General features: G+C 41.0%; 1 protein-coding gene across 8 annotated transcripts in view; it reads left to right on the forward strand.

Annotated features, from left to right (window-relative positions):
* Positions 1-22409, forward strand: part of NFIA (nuclear factor I A) — a 368084-nt gene that overhangs the window by 290961 nt on the left and 54714 nt on the right. For 6 of the 8 annotated variants that reach the window (XM_027059035.2, XM_053214155.1, XM_027059034.2 and 3 more), the window contains 2 exons: positions 1815-1943; positions 4196-4249. In XM_027059035.2, coding sequence (XP_026914836.1) covers positions 1815-1943; positions 4196-4249 — 183 coding nt within the window. The remainder of the gene's footprint in view (positions 1-1814; positions 1944-4195; positions 4250-22409) is intronic. The other 2 variants (XM_027059038.2, XM_027059037.2) reach the window with 1 other exon arrangement.

The following is a 22409-nucleotide window of genomic DNA, read 5'->3' on the forward strand; positions in this document are numbered from 1 at the left end:
GACCCACTTTTCCATTCAAATCACATAGATACTGATCTGGAATGGATGGGATCTAGATTGGTGGTGTGAAGTTCTAGATTGGTGAACTTGTTTCACACACAAGTTGGTGTGAAATCACACACCACTTCATATTGTCTTTCCATTGCACCACACAAATACGCTCACCAACTTGCAATTTCTTTCTTTCTTGGGGTCACACTCCCTAGTTTTACTAGGCCCCCACACATCAATGAGTAAAGCCACAGATAAAGCTGCAACCGTTACAAGTAGTGTAAATATCTTTTCAGGCCACTTGCTGTGTCCTAGACCCTCTGTTGAATATCCTGAAAAAGGAAGGGGCAAAACAGACATGGTCTCCATCCTTATAGAATCTGTAGTCACACTCGGAGCTTGTGTGGTAGAACCGTATTAAGGAAATCTGTGATCGGAAATAACAAGGACACATTTATATACAGGCCGAACTAAGTTTTGGAACAGATCTATACCTACAAAGTGCTTGGCACAGTGCATTGTAGTCAGTAATTACTCAATAACAGGTACATGCTAATATCATTATTACTTTTATATCCTATTTTTCCAGCTCACCCAATAATTCTCTGGTCATAGAATACAACACATATAGACATACGTAAGTAAAGGAGATCTGATTATTTTGACATGAGTACAGACCAGTTTTGAGCTGCAAATTTAAGAGAGCCCAAATTTGTCCTGTGATGTGGAGACGAGAAGTCATTTCCTTTATTTTTATATCCAAGTTTTCATTGTTTTAATTGGCACCCTACCAAACTGATAGATGCCTCCAGTTGTGTATGTCAGCATGGTTGCCGAGAACATTACAAACTCAGTAATTACAAGAGACTATTTTCCCATTATTTTCTTCCCGAAGCATTTTCTATGCTGGAAATGTTATGAAAACCTCAGAAACTATAGTAAAACTACTATTTTTAAAAACAAGTTTTTATTGTATTTTCTTAACATAAAAGTGTAATATACATTCATCATAGAAAAAACAAGTAAGCAAAAAGAGGCAATGAAAATCACCCAGATACAACACACAGAGAGAACTACTGTTAGAGTTTATGTGTATTTCCTTCCAGCTCTTTCTCTGTACATAGAAATATATTTTTAAATGGCATCATAGCAGAACATCCTATTTTATTGCTTTCCATGTCTTTATTCCATGTCATTAATTATCTTTCCATGCCATTCTTTTACAGTATTATTTCCTTGGGTTCTATCATACTTATTTAACCAGTTTCAATTGTTAGGAGGCATTTAAGGCGTTTTTACTTATATCTTTTCTTTCTTTTTTCTACTATAAATGATTCATCAGATGAACAACTAACTGAGTTGCCATTGTTGAGGTTTTTTTTTTTTTAGTGTTAAAATAGCTGAATTATTTAAAATGTGGAGAAAGGGCCTTGGTGCTTAAGGAAGGTACCTGGCAAGATGAAGTGACTGCAGATGAGGTCTTATGTGCCTTCGAGAACCTTCTTCCTCAAGGGTCCCAGGAGCCACAGGCATATAAAAACTCTCAAGCAACACTGGAAAGTGGCCCTCTGTAATTAGAAAGATCAATAATGCCAAAATGGACTGCGATTTAGTAAAATAAGTTGAAATCAGTTATAGTCGGATTTATCAGGGAACCATTTTGTCACCTGTTTTGTTCCCATGACAAATTCAAAGCAATTCAGAACAAATTTTGCGCTCACAGGAGGATTTCTTTTTTTAATTCTTTCAGTTTTATCTTTTAGGTTGTACAAGCTGTCGTGCCATGAATTAAAGTGTGCTTATCACTCCATCCTTCTTGCCAGGAATGCCATCTCCAACCACACTGAAGAAGTCGGAGAAGTCTGGTTTCAGCAGCCCCTCCCCTTCGCAGACCTCCTCCCTGGGAACGGCATTCACACAGCATCACCGACCTGTCATTACAGGACCCAGAGGTGAGCTGCTCCACGGGCTCCCTTGGTCGCGCTTAGATCATGGCCTCGGGAGCAAGGGTAGCAAAGTGAGAGACAAGAAGGCCTCTCCCAGAATGCTCCTGAGGGCAGTGAGTGTTCCAATTTCTCATCCTTGGGAACAGCTTTGGCATCAAAGCCTTGATCCGTACCTAAGGCCAAAAAGGGACCAAAACCTCTCATTACCGGAGGGATATTGCAGAGAGGTGGGAGGTAATTGGAACCGAACCAAAATCAAATCTGTCCTACAGGTTGTACAAAAGAAGTGTGTGTGTGGGTGTGTGTGTGGGGGGGGTGGGTTAGGTGAGTGTATTTTCCTGTAGTTAGTTACCTGTTTGCATGTAATAAGCTGTTTTTCATTCTCTCATCCCTGCTGATTCCCTCTCCTTAAAACCTGATTTCAATATGTGGCATTTTGCATTGAGATTGTTTGCATCATGGTGTTGACGAGCAGTCTTCACTCACTCCTTTTGAAGTGGTAGATAGTTTGTCTGGTTTTCATTGCAATGTTTTCATTATTTTTGTCCCGTGTGCTTTTAAGTTTATTATTAAAATGTGTCCACAAGAAATATGATTTGTATTTCGCATTAAAGACAAGCTTTAAACCTCAAGAGAATGTCAGCAAATCACTTAACTCGATCTTATTGCAAGATGAAAATATTTATTAGTTTGTTTATGAAACTCCCCACAGTAGGAGTATGAATAACTGTAACCACGTTTACTTTCTTCCATCAGATCATCATTTAGGTAGGTCTGTGATCTACCAGCTGGTGTTATAAAACAGCCTAGAAAGTTACAATCTCTTGTCTACCTTAACATACACCTGGGGAAACTGATATTTCTTGCATTAATCTCAAAGTGAGACCCACAAATCTGAATCCCTTTATGAATACTCTGGGTGCATCTCAGGGAAGTATGGAAGTTGAGAGGGCCGGCCAGCGCACACGTGCAGAAATCACATTGAAGAAAACAAGTATTTGGACTATTTTGTAAAGCAATTACTATATTTACAATTATGAAAACGTACATGCTCCATCTTTAAACATGTGATCTTGATAGAATTTTCTCAAGATTTCTTATTATTTTCAATTGTGTGATGTGCATGCGCGCGCGCGTGTGTGTGTGTGTGTGTGTGTGCGTGTGTGTTATAATTAGAAAGGCAACATACGTATTTTTTTCTGACTTGAAAACCTTGCATCTGAGTTGGATTATACAGTCCCAAAATGAGTCTGTTTAAATGCGGGTAGTATTATGATATTATCCTCATAGTCATTAAGCATCTCAACTGTGGTGGAAAATAAAAGATATGAAGTCCTTTTAGTCAGAAGATTTTTGGTCTCATGGAGATAAGGCATGTGATGTTTCTTATCTTTTTTATGGTCATTCTAAATGCTAAATGAATGTTAAAAGTAGAAATTTCTGCAGGAACTCAGAGGAGGGGACTATGGAGTTTCATTCATTCATTCAACAACAGTTCCCTGAGTGCCTGTCATGGGAGTTCAGTGGTTCCTGTCCTCATAAAGCATACAGTTTAGGGCAGAGAGAGATACAAGGAAATAAGCATTCAGAAGATAATGTGGAACGTGCTATTACCGCTTTTTACCTAATAAAGAGATTTCAAAATATAGATAGCACTGAAGTCAAATCTTAAAAAGTTGCTTATGTGAATGGAAGGCATTCCAAGCAGAGGAAAGATTCATGGTGTAGCAAAGTAATAAGGGTTGGGAAGAATAATATGGCAGCAATCAGGATAGCTGGGTAAGGTGCCTCTTTGCCTTTCCACTTATCTTGTGGATTTTTTAATGTCCTCACCAGTAAAATGGGCCAATACTATTGTTGAAAGAACTTTTCCTCCCAGCCGCCTATGCTTATGTAGAAACACGATAAGACAGTATTTGTAGAGACTCTTTGAGGAGCATAAAGCGATGTGCATATATTACCATTTATCCAGTAAATATTGAGTGCCTTCTATGTGTCTTGCCTTAAAGCTGTAGTTCTACAATTATTAAAACAATTCTACTGTTTACCTGTGAGTGCCAAGATTGGGAGCTTCTTCATGCTACATACTTAAACATATTTGCTGAAACAGCCCATGCTGGGTTGAACCAGAGTGGACCTCCCTAGCCTTCAGAACAATGAGCTTTGATCTTATATTCATAGCGTGAACAGTGTTTATGAGGAAAAGAGACACCTAGTTTAAGAATTATGAAATACCAAAGATTCTTTGTTTTCACCAGAATTCAAGATGGTTCCCAGTATCCTCGGTTCTCCTTTCTGGAAAATCTACTCAGGTACCCATTCTTATTGCACCCTGCCCCCCCCTTAGTGGTCTGGTAAAGGGAATTGGAATAACGTAGATGGAACTCTTTAGTGGTGTTGTTGTGGCAAGAATCTGAGTGGAGATGGGGTAACACGAGACATTTTGGGGCTAAGATATTTTTTAGGGTTGGCATTGAGCATCTGGCTCTCTGAGAAATATTTGCTGCAGGTGCCATATTGTCCTTTATTCTTCTCTGAACCAGTTGGAAAGCTAATGCTTGGAATGGGATCACAGGATTAAAAGTTGATATTTTAGGAAGATGAGGCCAAACTGAAAGAGAGAGTCTGACCGAACGAGCCAGCGTGGAATAAATGTGACGTGTACATAAAGGAGACTTCAACCTCACATGTTCCTTTTATTGTAAAGAGTTGCCATAACCCAAATCAGTAAATCATTATAGAGAATCCAGACAGACAGTAGAACTTCAAAGGGCCTGGAGGAAGAGAAAGGGTCCTAGAGCACAGGGATGGGGGAAGGGGGTGGGGTTGTTTACTGCACCCTTGCTCAGAATCACATGGTGTATTCACCTCTGGGTAGGACTCAGATTGCAAGGATTCTGCTGCCTTCTTTAAAAATGTCTTAAAATATCTTGACTAGACAAACCCCAGTTCATAAACAATAACTGTGTGACATATCTCAGTGCTCAGGCCAGAGGTGATATTTTAACAGAGCAACAGCAAAGCAAGGTCACCGTGCTTAAAAAACAGTGGCCCTATTTTTGACTACAGATATAAGCCACATTTGGAAATTTGGTGGCCAGTTGTTACAAAGGAAACCTCTCTTTGAAAATTCAAAGCAAGTGCAGAAAAATAGGGCCGTGAGGGAGGCAGCATTGTATAGTGGGTAAGCATAAAGGTGTGGGGGTCAAACGGACCAGTGTCTGAATCCTGTCTCCACCACTTTTACCAACCGTGTCAACCTGGTACAGTGCTTTACTTCTCTGAGTCATAGGTTCCTCCTCTATAAATTGGAGATCGTAATCTCTGCCTCAAGAGAATCATGTTGTCTCGGGAGCAAATGAAATCATGTGTTTGCAGTTGTTTGCCCAGAACCTGGAAATAGAGCGTGTACTCAAGTCATACAAACAGTTCAATCACCCATTTTCACCCAAGCTTTGAAAATTTTCGTGTCGTCCCTCTTGCTTTCACCTATCAACATTTTGCCCATCCCAAGACCGGTGCAAGTACAATTTTTACATGAAAACCCTTAGCTCCACACAGGCTGCCATCCCCTCACGCTCTGTGAAGTCCCATAGCCTTTCATGTCTACAGATTTCCTCCACTGGTGCCTTGCTTTGTTATTAATGTACATGCCTTGTCGTTCTCGTAGAATGAAACCTTTGAAAGGGAGGATCTAGAACTTACACTTTTTATTGCCTTCATTGTGTCTCATGCAATGGATATTATGCTCAAATATTGGTTGAATAAATAAAAAGTATCAGATTGCACATAAATGTACACAAAAGACATCATCCCCTCCCCCACACTGACAAGATCCCATTGCTTCACAAGAACTAAGGGTGATAAATGGCTAATAGTTTATGCAGGGCTTCTTTATAAGGAATGTCCACGGGGGCGCCTGGGTGGCTCCGTCGGTTAAGCATCCGACTTCATCTCAGGTCATGATCTCGAGGTTTGTTAGTTCGAGCCCCGCGTCGGGCTCTGTGCTAACAGCTCAGAGCCTGGAGCCTGCTTCAGATTCTGTGTCTCCCCATCTCTCAGTCCCTCCCCTGCTCATGCTCTGTGTCTCTCTATCAATAATAAATAAATGTTTAAAAAAATTAAAAATATGTATATAAGGAATGTCCACAATGGGGAAGAAAACCTTTATAAGATTATATGAGTAAAACTTTGACATGGAAACTATGGTTTTTCGTATTTTATGCTAGTCTAATCACTTCCCTATGTACATCATGAAGGTAGAAATATGTGTGTGTTTGTTTTTTTAAACAAATCCCCTCTCTAATATTGGCTTTCTTTGTGGCTTTGATAAATCATTTAACCTTGTGGTCTCAGTTTGGCCATCTGTATCATGGGAAGAATACTTGGCCACCTATGTAGTTAAAATTAGGTAAAGGGGTTAAAGCATTTTGGAATACCCTGGGGAGTGGAGAAGACATTAAGTTTCCATAAAAGCATCTACGTGTCATTGTATATTATTACAATTATTGTGTACTTTAAGCTGAATGATTGGGCTTTCAAAAACTTTCTTTTGCCAGCACTCAAAATTTCAGCCATAACAAAGTATTTAATCACGACAGTTTGATTTATGATAATCGAAAAAAAACCTTTGCTTTTTAAACAAGTCTTCCCTTTGCTTTTTAAACAGTTGTAAATTTGTCCTTTAAATTTGGAGCAGTAATATTTTAGAGTTCCTTGAAAGTTTGTCTTTAGGTGTCTGCCTAAAATCTTTGCTATTTTCAAAAACAAGCTAATGAACGATACTTAATTTAAGTATTTCGTTTAATTGAATGCTTTACACTAAGTAAAACAGCCCTGTGCTCTAGGGAATTTAGAAATGGGGAGGGGCAGGCACTGTCCACATCTCAAGGCAGAGGTTGAAAGTAATTAGCGAGTAAGCACTTACGGAGCTTCCCCTAGAACCACAGACTTTCAGAAGAGTGCCCTGGAAATCTGGTCTGATTCATTTCCTGTATCAGCTAAGAATGCGTTTGACTGCAAGTAACAGAAAATCTCACCAAACAGGTCATATTTTTTTCTCATATAAAAACAAGTATGTGACTCAGGACCGTTTGAGTCCAAGGATTGAGATTTCTTCTTTTAGCCTTGCTGTAGTCAGTTGTGTCCATCCTCATGCTGTGACCTCATGGCCAGAACTATGTATTCCACAAGATCACCTCTAGCTGCAAGGGAGGCTGGGAAAAAAATAAAAATATATATATATATATTTATTTTAAGCTGAACATATTGCCACTCTGTATAAAAGGGGGCTTTATAAGTAGCTAAGTAGCCGAGAACTCTGCTGGTTAGCAGTTAGTAACTATTCCACATTATTCTTGCAGATGAGAGAGATCTCAGCCAAGAATAGAAATCAAGTCTCCAACTCAGTGCCTTTACCACTATATCTGTAGGTGCTGCCTTTTTCTACCCACTGGGAGAAATAAACTGCATTTATTTAAACAATTAATTTGTTTTCACATTTTTTATTAGTAAGACATAACATAGCCATTTAGATCTTTCGATAAGCATGGCATAACCCATGTTATCACACTGAGTTTTTTAATAACAGCCATAAACATATCATGTGACCTTTTTTTATTAGCCCACAAATCCTTGCTACTGGTAATGTAGGATTTCTGTTAGATGCAAATCACTTCAAAAAACAATTTTTGAGGTCAGTGTGACTTTTTTTTGTTGTTTTAACAGTAACAAGCAACTGTATTAGATTTTTTTTTTTTTTTTTTTTTTTTTGCCAAGCATACATTTACTGTTTAAAAAAAAAAAAGGAGTGGTCAAGTTGAAGAAGTTCAAAATCTAGAGACCATATCTGATTTCATTAGAGGTGTCTTAGGGTATCTCAACTTGAGCACTTGAGGTAAGCTGAGTCACTCAGGCATACCTCTTCAGCTCATGCCTGAAGATGTGCTAATTCCTATGAAAACGCGAGGACTGCATGAAATCCTCCTCAACTGTGCCATCTTGCAGCATAGACGCAAAAGAGATACTTCAGACATTGTCCTCATCTGGAGAAACATTTACAAGTAGCCCTCTCAAGCGTCTCGCCCTGTTTCACTCCACCGTATTCCCTGACTAGCTCTACAGTGTGACTTTTTCAGTATTAAAATCGACTTGCAGACTCCCATTACTGTCTGGGGACCCATTAATTTTTTTCCACAAATATTTATCAAGCACTTAACAGTGTGTACAAGGGGCTCTACCAGTTGCTGAATAGAGTGAACACGAGCAGCTTGGACTCTGGCTGGAGAGTGCTGACCTCTCTGTGGATGACGGGACAAGAAAGCTAGCAGTTGTATTACTGTGACAAGGGAAGCACAGGTGTTGTCGGGGACAAGGGCATCCTGACAGAGACCTCTGTGGCATTTGGCACTGTGAGAGTCCAAAGAGGCATAAGACTTAGCCCCCCGTTCTCCAGCAGGGTACCTTCTAATTGCAAACACACCAAACAAAGCAACAGCAAACAAGTCATGCTTTTATACAACTAAGTACTGAGGAATTAAAGACATACACGATGTGAGCATGAGACTAAACTGCCCACTTCTTTAGGAGTCAAAAAACATATACAATGAAGGCAGTTTAGAAGTAAAATTGTCCTGGGGTGCCTGAGTGTCTCAGTTGGTTAAATGCCTGACTTTGGCTCAGATCATGACCTCACGGTTTGTGGGTTCGAGCCCCACATCGGGCTCTCTGCTGTCAGCGCAGAGCCTCTTGGTATCCTCTGTCCCCCTCTCCCTCTGCCTCTTCCCTACTTGTGCACTCTCTTGCTCCTTCTCTCCCTCTCAAAATAAATAAACATTTAAAAAATTGCCCTAGTACCGAAAATATACATAAGATGTGCTAAAACAATAGCCATATAAACCAAAGATTTATCGTGCGGCTTTCAAAGAGTCATGCCAGTTTCGGTTTGGAGAGGTAGGCAGAAGCATATATGCTCTATAAACCTCTCTAAGTCCATGATCCTCATGATTCAAGCAGGGATCCTGCTCTCAGTGATGAAATGTCTGAGGGTCTGCAGTTAACAATATCTCCCAGTGTGGCCAAGAAAAACATACTGGAGAGAATTATGAGAATTCAGATCACCTTCCAGGAAGCTGAGGTCACCAGGAAAGGTTGGAGGAGTGTAGATCCATAGACAATAATAGAGGAGGAAGGAAGGAGAGGTAAAATATGAAGGCAACACTTATCACTAGATGGCAGGGCCCATTAGAGCAGGAACTATGGCTTTATTCTTCCTATCTGTGTCCCTCAGCCTCGTGCCTGGCGTAAGGAAGACACTCAACAAATATTTGTTGAATAAATGAGTGATTGCATGGATTTGATTGAAGGCACACAGAAAGTTTGGGAATAACAGGGAGTCCTTTCCATCCCCCATGTGTAATAATAATAGAATATTCAAGAGCATGTATTTGGTAGCATTTAGGGAGATGCATTGCGTAGTGAATAAATGCTCAATATATATTTGCTTTGTCTTCATGCAGAGCTTCTACTTGATGAGCATTAAGAGGAATACTGAGCTCAAAATGATTATCTGCTGTAAGGTTACAGTTTCTCTTTGTTCAAGTAAAGGACCCACAAGAAGACATACCCCCTTTATCACCACCATAACCGTGGGACCTGTCCCTTGGCATAGCCCCCTCCCCGCCCCCCCCCCCCCCCCAGTACCTAAGTGGTCTGCAAACTTCTTTGCCTCTTAGGAAAGCTTTCAACTTAGTTGTAGAACGGTGCTCCTTTCAAAGGACCTGAATCTAATTTGCCTCTCCTGGTTTAGTGCAATTGAATCATCTCAGGGAAACGAGAAGCAATTAAGTACCTGTTGCTAACAAGGTGCTGAAATAATCTGCCAACAGATGCAAGGTGTTTATTTATTAGTGGAGTATGCCATTTGAGAAGACATTACATTGTCACTGTACAATAGGAATTGCCAGAACTGATTTTCAAATGGAGGCATCATGGGCCTAAGAACACTACCTCTGAAGTGCACTGAAAGACAAGTAAGAGGGCTTGTGAACACTGGTCAAGGTTAAGCTCAAGTGCTGGTGTCCAGCCCAGTGGGAAACACTGCCGGTGGGATTTGAAGGATCTGGAAGGTAAGGAGGAAAAGCAGCTTTTTAGCGAAGGCCCTTTAAGTCCCAGTTCAGGAAATTATTAAATTCATTAGCCAGATACTTACAACCAGCTATTACTGCCCAGCCGAAGGAAAAAACAGTGCCAGCAAATGTTTTAAAACTACAACTAAACAAAAGTCAGGAAGCGTGTAATTAAAACTGTACCTTTATTGTATTGTAAAGAGTTTCACTATGACATGGAAAATATTTAAAAGGAGAAGGCTGTTTAGCTAATTTGTCTGCAAGTGAACTGCTTAGTGGAAAACTATCCTAAATTAACTGTAAGGCCACCCACCGAGTGAACCTCATAAAAGGCCATGGCTGCTCAGCTTGGTTCTGTGTCGCCATTCAATAATTACTAGATAAATGCATAACTAAAAGCTCTATTACACTAATAATTTGTACCGAGATAGATGTGTGGGACACCCTGCTGGGCTAATTTGTCATCCCGGCAGCAAACTTCTAAAGAGAGCTCTTCTGTAGGGGAATCCTGCTAATATGTGGTCCCAAGGAGGACAGGTTACAGGAGAAAGACCAGTTGACTCCTTAATCTCTTAAAGAGGCAAAAGGCCCCCAGGTGGAGTGCCAGAGAGAAAAGTAGGGTGATTAACCACGTGGGCCTAGATTTAAACGCATCGTGAAGCTGCCCTCCCTTGGGATTGTTTGCCCCTTTCCCTCCACCTGTCTCCATCGCTCTCTCCGTCTTTCCCTCCCTCTCTACCTCCCCCCACCCGTACCCCCACCATAGACCCACGTGTGCACACATGGTGAAGGCAGTGGTTCTGAGCAAGGTTGCTTTGAAATCCTCTCATTGATAAGACTTCCTGGTATCGCTTGAACTATAAATCACGTAATCAGCTGAATCCCTATCAGTTCTTTCTTCTTGGTGTAGCTTAATGTAACGCTGATTCCATGTTTTGGACTCCTTTATTTTCCTTTTTTTCGGAGTAGAGTAACAAAGTCAATATTGGACTCGAATCTCCTCTTTATGTGGAATGTTTTCTTCTGTCACACACACACCCACGCACACATGCACACAATTGCTGTTTTAAATATGAAGCTCACATTGAAGCTTCCGTGCACGGTTTTCAACCTCCCCTATTGACAGAACCATAAATCATGTTAAAGTTAAGTGAATTACTGTAGCATGGAACTGTGGCTTTAACAATGTTTATGTAGTATCAGCTTATCATCCATGTAGGCAAAGGGGGGTGAGCACTGATATTTGAAATGGGAATGTACGGCCCTATTAATGTGGTTGCAGTATCACAGAGATCACCTATTTCATGCTGCACCCTTTGTAGTGTTGAAATTAGTGTACTTAATCACGCGTATAGAATGGTTTTTAAAATGTATATTTCCACAGTAAATTTACATTTGACATGTGCCATTTCTTCATATTAAATGGCAGTTGCCTTTTCCCCCCCATCAAACGCTTCCTTTTTCTTATGTGCAAAACACCCGTGAGCAACATCAGAGTTGCCAGGTTGCAATACAATAATAAGGGACCCGAGAACAAACACTGCTGAAAGGAAATAAACCGGTTGACCTCCAAAAAATAATTCAAGTGGGAGCAGCGGAGTGCAGTGAAAAGTGCATGGGCCGTAGAGTCGGCCAGAATAGAATTCGGATCCTGGCTGGCTACTTGGGATCCGCGTGTGCTTGAACTAGTCACCTGTCTTCTGCCTGCCTTTTGTTTTCCCACCCGTACAGAACTTTAAAGCATGAGGAGGAGGAGGAGGAAGTGAAATGACATATGGAAAGTGCTGGGTACTGTCACAAAGATGTCACTAAAATGTTCACCACCTCTGGGATGTCTTTTATCCTCACTTTGAATGTGGTTCTCTTGAGAGGGTCCTTACTTCCTTCATTCCCCACTCCTCCTCCCCAGTTGTCTTCTACCTGCTCTCATGGGTCCTCTCCAGGAGGAGCCTCATGTGCCCAGACCAGGAGATGTGGTCCCAGGGAAGTGCACCAGCCTGGTTACCCCGTCACACTGGGAGAATAGGGGAATCTCCCCAGTGGGGCAATAAATAGCTCCCTCCCGGGATGGGTAGCCCTTCAGCCATGGTAGGGACTTCACTTTGGCATGTCTTCATTCACGCATGGCTCTTGCTAAAGTTAAGCACCGTTTTTGTTCGCAAGAGTCTGTTGTTGATAGGAATCAACTCAGCATATAATTATTGAGCACTTCCCATCCACCAAGCAGTGTGCAAACCAGACAAGTCCTGTGCCTGCAGTCTAATAAAACAGACAGATATGAAACAGATTACTATTAGTGTGATGAGATTAATGAGAGGGGAATTCAAGAAAGCGATAATATAGCACAGGTATGTAAAGTATTTGTGGGGGTCCCTTCTATTGGCATGCAATATGAATTTAGAAGACCTTGGCATCCCTGAGGGATATCTCCAGATCTTCCCAAATCCAAGTTCCTGAACACCATGAAAAGTTGCAGAATTACTGCATACCCTGTAATGAATGGCTTTGAAGATATGTTAATATAGACTCTTTCACGTGAAATATTCTTGTCAGTGAGAGAAACACATCCAACTTCCTTAACCATCCCTCTACTGCTCTGAAAGAAAATCACGGACTGGTGGTGCCTGTAACCAAAAAGTCTAGGGGTTTTTGGCTTCAGGTAGAGCTGGATCCAGAAGCTCAGGTGATACCTTCAGAAATCTGTATGTTGTTCTCTCCCCTCAGCTCTGCTGTCTTCTGTGTGAACTTCATTCTTAGGCTGAATCTCTTCGGACTGTGGCATTAATGATGTGAGCAGCTCCAGGCTTAATTCTCACCAATTTAACAATCCCAAGGGAAAGACAACAGCCTTTTCACAATAGATCTAGGAAAGGTTCTACTCCTGGATGCTTATGGCTCTGATTGTCCCGGTTTGGGTCATTCGCTTGGGTCACTTTTGGAACAGTCCTTATGTTTAAAAGATAAAGGGGTTTCTTATTGGCATAGCCTGAGTTGCACGCCTACCTGTGGGGCCAGGGGGTAGGGTTAAGGCCACTCTAAATACATAGACTGAGGCTGAGGGAAGGATAGGTATCCCCTGCCCCCAAATAAAAACCATAAGAGCTCTGATTCCAGACTTTCTCACCAGCCAAAGTGACTTACTCCTGCAGTTAGGACTTGCAGAGCGCAGGTAAGGTCAGGTCCTAGAAAGTGACTATTAGCCCATGCCATGAAACTCCGGGTCCATGAAAACAGCTGAAAACAGTACAACTCTTGATTCCCAGTTATCTCATGTTGCCACATTGCATTGTATGATCCTGATTATTTCTCACGTATCCTAATTTATTCTAAAAAAAAAAAACAAAAAACAATGCTAAGAAGAATGAATAACCCACAGTCTAATACACTATCTAGCACAGAGCTGATTCTCAACACATACTTTTTTTTTTAATTTTTTTTTTTAACATTTATTTATTTTTGAGACAGAGAGAGACAGAGAATGAACAGGGGAGGGGCAGAGAGAGAGGGAGACACAGAATCTGAAACAGGTTCCAGGCTCTGAGCTGTCAGCACAGAGCCCGACGCAGGGCTCCAACTCACGGGCCGTGAGATCATAACCTGAGCCGAAGTTGGATGCTTAACCAACCAAGCCACCCAGGCGCCCCTCAACACATACTTTTTAAGTGAGTGAGCCCCACTATGTACTAGAGTTAATTCTAGTCTCAGATCCTTTCTTCTGTGCTATTTTATCCAATTTATAGATAAAGAAAGGTGGGCTCAGAAATGTTCAGTAATTTTCCCCAGATTAGGAAAGGGAGTGGTGATTTCAAGCCCAGGGTGGTTGAGCTGTAAAACCCACACATGCCATACAGTTTCCATCTTGCAGTAAAAGAAGCCAGGAGGCTGACACAGAGCTGGTTGGTACCCAACCAGGGATCAAAACGTGAACCCCTGACTTCAGACACCGGACTGACTCTTCTCACACTTCCTCCCTGTGTGTGTGCAGGCTACCACAGTAGGAATAAACCCTTCAGTCCTCTGGGGTGTATTCAGGAAGATACTTGGCATTCAGGAGGACACTTTGAAAGTAACATATCTCCCAGAAATAGGGGCTTAAACTCCGATGTAAACCTGACAGTTTGGTGAGGGAGATGCCGCAAATCAGCCCACACTTTTGTGTTTATCATGGCTTTTGTTGTTGTTTATTTGCTTGTTTTTTTGCCTCTTTTTCCCCCCATGTCGGCAGACCACTTGCAGACCACCCAGGCCCCATCCCTTGGTAATCCTCCAAGAGGCTGGAGCACCCCTGCAGATTTTACTTGGGAAATTCTCCTTTGCAGGACTGCAGTTTGTAATTCCAGTGCATGTCCAGCCGGTTGTTAGAGGACTCCCTGCCTATTTCCATTAACCTCCATGCTTGTCCATTCTGTGGGGTTGCTTTTTTCTCCAGTGTTTTGCCATGTTTCTTATTCCTCATCTCTCATTTTGTAGGATTGCTTACATATTATGTAGAAGCTCACATTCCTGGGGCACCCGGGTGGCTCAGTCAGTTGAGCCTCCGACTTCGGCTCAGGTCATGATCTCGCAGTTTGTGAGTTCGAGCCCCGCGTCAGGCTCTGTGCTGATGGCTCAGAGCCTGGAGCCTGCTTTGAATTCTGTGTCTCCCTCTTTCTCTGACCCTTCCCCACTCATGCTCTGTCTCTCTCTGTCTCTCAAAGATGAATAAATGTTAAAAAAAAATTTTTTTTTTTAAATCTCACGTTCCCTTCATGGAATAGGATTCTTTTCAACTCTGCTCACTCAACAGTCCCTCTTCATATTTCCAGTAATCATCACTGTTGTGTGGTGTTTGAACGCATCTCACCTTAGCCATCATGGCAGCCTAGGCAAATAGTGCACAAATATCACGTGTTAGAGAGAAGGTGGTCAGGATCCAAAGGCTGGGGCACTATCATACAGAGCTTGAACAAACACACTCAGAGGTCTTAAAGCTCTAAATATTACAGCCTTCCCAAAGTCAGGGTGTCTTAGAGACTGAGTCCAGAAATACTCTATACCTTGATATCTCAGAAACATTTGAAAAATAATTTCTTTCAAAGGGCATGTGCTCCCTTGTTTCAGATGTTTTAGATTTCAGTGTTCTCACTAGGGACCAGTTGTACTCAGTATTTGTGTATAATTCCAGAGACGAGATTCCACTGGAATGTAAAGCTAGGTGAGCTTCAGCAATTGGGTTCAAACTCTTCATTTTGCAGAGGAGAGAACTGGAAGAGAAAGAAGTTGCCTATATTTATTAAAAATTTTTTTTAATTTTAATGTTTATTTATTTTTGAGAGAGAGAGAGAGAGAGAGAGAGAGAGAGCATGAGCAGGGAAGGGGGAGAGAGAGAAGGAGACACAGAATACAAAGCATGCTCCAGACTCTGAGCTGTTAGCACAGAACCCGATGTGGGGCTTGAACCCACAAACTGCAGGATCATGACCTAAGCTGATGTCAGATGCTTAACTGACTGAGCCACCCAAGCGCCCAGAAGTTGCCTATGTTCATAAGCCAAGTAGTGTCAGAAACAAAACTAAAAGTCCCTTAATCTACTTAGAAAATTTTCAAAAAAAATAATAATAATAACAAATTTTTCTTTAAAAGTACTCTAGATCTTCTTTAAAAACTTTTTTTTTTAGATTTAACATGTATTAGATCTCCAATAAACAATTCCCCAAAACCGACATGGTGGCCCTTTCAAGGGAATGATAGAAATTTCTATTGTATTCGGGTTTGGGAAGGCCAGGAGGAAGACATGGGTAGACTCTGGTTAGCTCTGAAGTGTGCTTGGATAGCAGGTGTCTACGTGGTAAAGGCGAGTTCAGTATGGACACTCACGGATTGTAGATGTAAATGAAAAATAGAGTCTAGAGGGAGATAGTTGTAAGTTTCTAGGGTAAGTGTCTAAAAGTTTGAGATCTAAGCAAAGGTACAGGTTCAAAGCATATTCGGTCAAAAAGAGTCTTCATAGGTCATTGTATCTATGGTATCTATGACTATTAGACCAAAGTTGTTGCTACTGTTGTTTTGTTTTGCATTTTGTCGTCTAGAGATTTCTTTTCAAGATGCTTATGTCATGTCCACCCTGATAGTACATACTCTTTCATCAATATTTATGTATTTATTTGTCCAAGAGACAGGTAAACAGAAGGTACCTCTTATTCTTACTTTTCTTTCCCCCTTGTGTATTCTGTGATCCAAACAGGTCTTGGAAAATGGGAACAAATTTCAATTTATACATCTCCCATCCTCATCTCCATCCCTATGATAGTATAACCAATAAGAGAAGCTATTGATTGATCACTTACCCACATGGTCAAGAACTACACCATGTGCCTTATATACTTTGTCTCATTTGATCCTAACAACAAATCTATGAGATATTATTAGCCCCATTATACAGATGGCAATACTGAGTCAGAGAAGCTCAGAAACTTAAGGCATAACTGGTTTAAGTGGAAGATCTAGAATTTGAATCTATACCTATCTGGCTCTAAAGCCCATGGTCCTCATATTATACCTTTCCCTTTTTTTTTTTTTTTTTTTTTTTTTTTTACTCATATGTTTAACTTGAAATTATATGCACACAGGTGTGGGAAACTAGCACAGACCAAAGCAGGTTAAATAATGGTGAAGAGAGATAGCAAAGAGCTACTACAGTGGGGGATGGGAAGAGTGGGTATAGGTGGTCAAAAGGTACAAGCTCCCAGCATAGAAAAGAAGAGTGGCGATGGGTAGTTAGTAGAAATACAGAAGGCAAGCTGATTACTTTGAAAGCTTCCGAAAGGTGAGGCTTCAGCAGAAAGGCTGATCAGGACAAGAACAGGGTTTGATGGGGAAGAGATGAAAGTGATCGTCAGGTGCTCAACCCATGAGTAGAACATGGCAAGTGTTTGGAGAGTGAACAGGAATTATGTGGGTCTACACCAGGGGCCAGCAAACTGGGGCCCACAAGTTAAATCGAGTCTTCGGCCTGTTTTTGAAAATAAAAATGTAATTGGCACACGGCCACACTCATCTGTTTATGTAATATCTGTGGCCGCTTTGGAAGCATAGCTGCCGAATTGAGTAATTGCAACAGAGACCATGCAGCCTACGAGGCCTAACCCCTTCACTCTCTGGCCTTTACAAAAAACGTTTGCCCACCCCTGGCCGAGGTTATCAGCCAGGGCCTCAGAGCAAGAAGAGTCTTTAAGTAGGTAAAATTGATCTAAATAAAAATTTTAAAAGAACTTCGCCTGTTCCCCCCACCCCCTTTCTGTCTGCTTTTGCGGAAGACATTAGAATTTGGTCTCCAACCTGAAGATCCCCTTAATTAAAATGGAACAGAATACACCAATCATCTTAGAAATGTAGCATAGAATCAAGTTTACTCTGGTAGCAGCAATATACTGGTGCTTTCCCCATCATCATGCAAGGTCATGTTTCTCTCATATGACCCCCAGGTCTTTCACATGCATCTCGGCAACGTTAAAGGTATGTACTGTGTGTTTTGAAAACCTTGGCTTGCCTCAACTTAAAGGTTTATGATTTAGAAAAGCCTCCACCTCCTAATGGTTTAAAAACCATTGCTAATTCCCCTTTCCTTGCGTCTCCGTTAAAATAAATCCCATAACTCCAAACTCCTGGGCTTTCATAAGTGGCAGGTCTGATCATGCATGATTTATAAATTACAGCTATGGACCATTAAGATAGATTTCTCAGCTTTAGGGCAGGCTACAGTGGTGTTATACACTGTGGTTTTGAATTTCTGAGGAAGCCAAGTACATAGTAGTTGACAACCCAAATAATTCAAATTCCATTTGCCTTTGTGGAAGGCTTTTCTTTTTTTTTCTTTAATGCAGTATTTTTTTTTCTTCCACTTTCCTCTTTTAAAGTTCTGCCTTATTAAAACATTTACTTCTTAAACATGAGTAGTCAGGAGTTCTTAATGCCACCCATTGCTTGATGGAAATGGTTATTTTTGTGTAAAGAACATCTTACTACTGAAGAGAGATGAGTGGCTTTTTCTGGTAATGGTGCTAACACAGAAACAGTTTGGACTCTCACCTGTTGCCACTGACTCAGTGTTGATTAATGGTAAGACTGTGAAGTTTTACAAATGCCAAGGCTTGGGAGTGATCATTCCTTCTGTGAGGGAAGAAGGCCGTGTGTAACACGGTCTTAAAAGCACACACCTGAAGGGGGATTAGGTTTTATTGTTTGCGCTGCTCTCTTGATAGCTTTTCTTTGGAGTCTCGAAAGCCAATGCTAACGTGAAAAGAATCCAAGTCCCTGTCCAATCTGTGAGAATCTGTGACAGTTTGCGGACGAGGAGTAAAGCAATTAATCCTGTGTCAGGTTAAATACAAGAACATATTTCACCCATAAAATTTTGGTTGGAAGAAAAATGTGGGAAGGTTCTATGAGTTTGGGCAAAACTAAAAATGGTGAGGAGGGATTACTTTCTTCTCTTTTTTTTGTTTCCTCAAGATTTATAAAAAGAATGAAATACAAGTTTCCAAACTTACCTGGCTATGCCTCCCTGACGTCATCTTATTTTGAGCTAGAATATGTGTCTATAAGGCCTTCCCGCTATGGAGGACTCATAGACCAAGAGTCACTTGGATCAAAAAAGTCTCTCAACATACATAATAACCTAGTAATGACCTTGACCTTCTCCATCTCCAGTTCTAAATCTGCTTTAAAGAAGAAATTATCTTGGGGCACCTGGGTGGCTCAGTCTGTTAGGCATCCGACTTCAGCTCAGGTCATGATCTCGCAGTTCGTGGATTCAAGCCCCACGTCGGGCTCTACGCTGACAGCTCAGTGCCTGGAGCCTGCTTCGGATTCTGTGTCTCCCTCTGTCTCTGCCCCTCCCCTGCTCACGTTCTGTCTCTCTCTCAAAAATAAATAAACATTAAAAAAAAAATAAAGGAGAAAGCATCTTTAACTTATATAGTGTCAAATGTTTAGCTTTTTCTCTTTCAAACTAAAACCAAGAAAATCTTTTAAAGAAGCGGGGTGAGGGTAGGGGAATGGAGTACAAACAAGTAAACCAACCTGTCTGACCTGCTTTCTCTTTTATAAGTATCTAGTAATATGATCATTTTGTAATAAATAACTGAGCTCTACACCCTTTGGAAAATTCTGGCTCCCTGTTTTTTTGAATTGTGGCTACTTTGTTCAGAATGTGTAGGCAGTGCTGTTCTGGCCAAAGAAAACCTGATCAAATTTCCTTCCTTCTTACTCGTATTGTTTGTGAAAAGCCTAGCAGTTGTTTTAAATAAGTCTGGCCTCTGGTTAAAGTTTAAACCGGTAGTGAGATCCACCCAGAGCAGGGTGTTTCTGACACTCTCTGCTGCTCCTGGCCTAGGGTACTAAGAGTATTAGACCCCAGAAGCAGCCAATTTTGTAGTGCCTTTTAATACACAAAATTGTATTAACATCAACATGGATACAGACGGATGCACTGCAATAAACTGTAACCACTTGAGAAAAGCCTTTATTGACTCTCAAGTAAATAATGCACATTTTAAAGGACCTAAATATGCATTTACATAATGTGCTATAATTTTTTATTGTGTCAACTACTCACACACACACACACACACACACATACGTCCATAAGAGATGTTTTCCTCTGTCAAAAATCTGGACTTTTATCATTCTTTGTGCATTACGTTAGCACCACACCAGATTCATAATGGTAGTTTCTTTCTCTCTGTAGGATCCCTGACCGGAAGATCTCAATGTACCTTTAATGAATTTCACTGATTGGGCGATTGATTGGTTTAACCCCAATGACACTTGCTAAAATGATTTGAGACTACTTAGACATAAACATATAGGCACACTGAAAACATCTAATCCAAGAGAAAGGAGAGAAGACAAGAAATAGGAGAGAAGAAAATACAAATTTAGATGTTGCTGAAGGCTGAGCTTTAGAGAACAGAAGAGCAAGGGTCTCATCCAGTAAGAGTAATACTAGCAGTTTATCTAAAGAAATAGCATGTATTTAATAATATTTAACAGAACTGTGCGATGTCTATAACACAACTTTTTTCTGTTTGAAGAAATTAAAGCTCAGGATCTTGAATGATTTATACCCAGTTTCACAGTGAACTAATGGCTGAACCAGAAGGTCCAAGGCATGAGAAAGTAAGGGTTGTGAAGGATAACCCTCTGAAATGCAGACTCAGCAATTGCCTAATTTGAAACTACAGGTTAAACGATTTCCTGGTGCTAATTAAGAATTAATTGGTCCTTATAAGTCAGTCATTGTAGAATTAATTTCATGTAGTACCATGTGTTCTTAGGTTTCTGTTAAACTCGGGGCCACAAGGGAAATTGTTTTAAGAAAATACAGTAAACTAAGATCTAAATTTAAGTTGCTAACGATGTTCTCTTACGTATTTAACAACAACAAAAAGGGCAGGGATGTTTATTAACATTAATGGAGGGATCCCAAGATGAGTTGAATGATTCCCTCTGTCAAGTTTCTTTAACTTTTATCCACCTGGTATTTACTCAAGTGATTTTTTGCCTTGGGCAGCATTCTCTGTTGGCCACTACAATTTCATAATTGAATAATCATTTATCACTTTCCTTCGAGCACCTGAAGCATTGCCGCTTTATCATTAAGGTCTGCTTCCCCGGGACTCCTGACAACGAAGTTCCCACGTTTGTGTTTGACGTGCTGCAGAAACCGAGCCTATCATTTTTTTTGTGCTTACTACGTTCCCAGCCTTGTTTGGAAAATACTACATTCTGCCCCTGACTAGAAACTATTTGGTCGGATGTGATGCTGGGTCACATCTTCTCGCTACCAGTAGAGACAACCATACCATATCAGATGGTATGGTTAGGTGAGACAAAACTCCTTTGGCTCTTTAAAGCACAATTGGCAAAGTAAGAGATGACCAGAGCCATTTAACGTTTTAGCCTGTGGGTTTAAGCTCAGAGGCAATAATGCATCACCAGATTTATCATTTATTTTGGGAAGTCCTAAGTTTTACTAGTTTTTCTATAACCCCCCTTGCTTTTTTTCCAGGTGGGGAAAAAAACCAAAGTTTTAAGTCTATCTGTATGGTTCTTGGTTTCTGTACCACTCTTGTATGCAATCGCTGGTTGTACGTTCAACTAGTATTTATGGAGGGCCAGACACTGTTCTGGGGATCTGACAGTGAACAAGTAACTAGAAATAGCTATTTACTCAGATGGGAAAGACTGGAAGAAGAGCACGTATAAAGGGTAGAAGATCACAGGAATTCTAGTTTCAATAGGCTATGTTCAAGATGCCCTCAATTGCATGACTGAAGATGAAACTTCGTGTGCTGGCACCCTGCTGTATCCCATGCCCATAGTAGCAGCCCCATCAGTGTTTATGGGATAGATTAAAGGTTGCATGAATGAAGGGTCCCCTCAGATCATCTGCAAGACGTGGATTAAGACTATCGCTTCTACTCCAAACCCCCATTTGCACTCTTTGCAAGCTACAGATGCTTTTCTGAACCCCCAAGTCCTTAGCCATTTCAATTATTACAAAGCACCCCAATACTAAAGATATCCCAGTAAAGAACAAAGAACCCATGGCCAGTGGTCAATGGCGATGTATGATTTTTACAGTCTTCAGCCATGCTTATGGGGTAGCGGAAGAAAGTGTGGCCTGTCTTGCTTCGTTTGTTCCACACTTCTATGAGTCCCTCTCGGTATTAGGAAAATCTTATTCCCCAGACATTGGGGCATCCCTTTGTTTGGCCTCTGCAGGGACTCCCAGCGTTTGAAGACTTAAATTGCAAAGAGTAAGGCAGGATAAACACTCTCCCCTGCTTTTATTTGGGGGCTGTTTCTCTGGCCCTCCCTGAGGAAAGCTGCTGCTTTGGCGCCCCTTGGTTTGAGTATCTCCGACCCTCCTATTCTCCAGCAGATTCTATCAATCACCCTTCGAATTCAAGGGCAGAAGTTCTCTCAGGAACATTATCAAGCGGTTCACATAAGTTTTTTAATCTAATGTAATCTTCTTGTACAAATAAAATTTAGCAGGGCTCAAATAAAAAGGAGTAAGAGTTGTCTGAGATCTTGTATCAATTTTTATGGGCAGAGGGCCCACAGTTCAGCAGGGGTCACTGCCCACTCAGCCTGTGGGTTCCCCTGTCTAACATTTATGCATTTCTGACTTTGGCTTTGAATTGGCCAAAAAAAAAAAGAGAGAGAGAGAAAAGAAAAAGAAAAAAAAAAAGGCTACGTGAACCTTCCATGTAAAGTGAGGCATCCAAATTACACAGGTTCATTAAGTGATCATTTACTACATACTTCAAAAAAATTTCATCCTGTATTAGTCCCTAGA

The sequence above is a fragment of the Acinonyx jubatus genome, chromosome C1 (genome assembly GCF_027475565.1).
Source record: "Acinonyx jubatus isolate Ajub_Pintada_27869175 chromosome C1, VMU_Ajub_asm_v1.0, whole genome shotgun sequence".
NCBI classification, from domain to species: Eukaryota; Metazoa; Chordata; class Mammalia; order Carnivora; family Felidae; genus Acinonyx; species Acinonyx jubatus.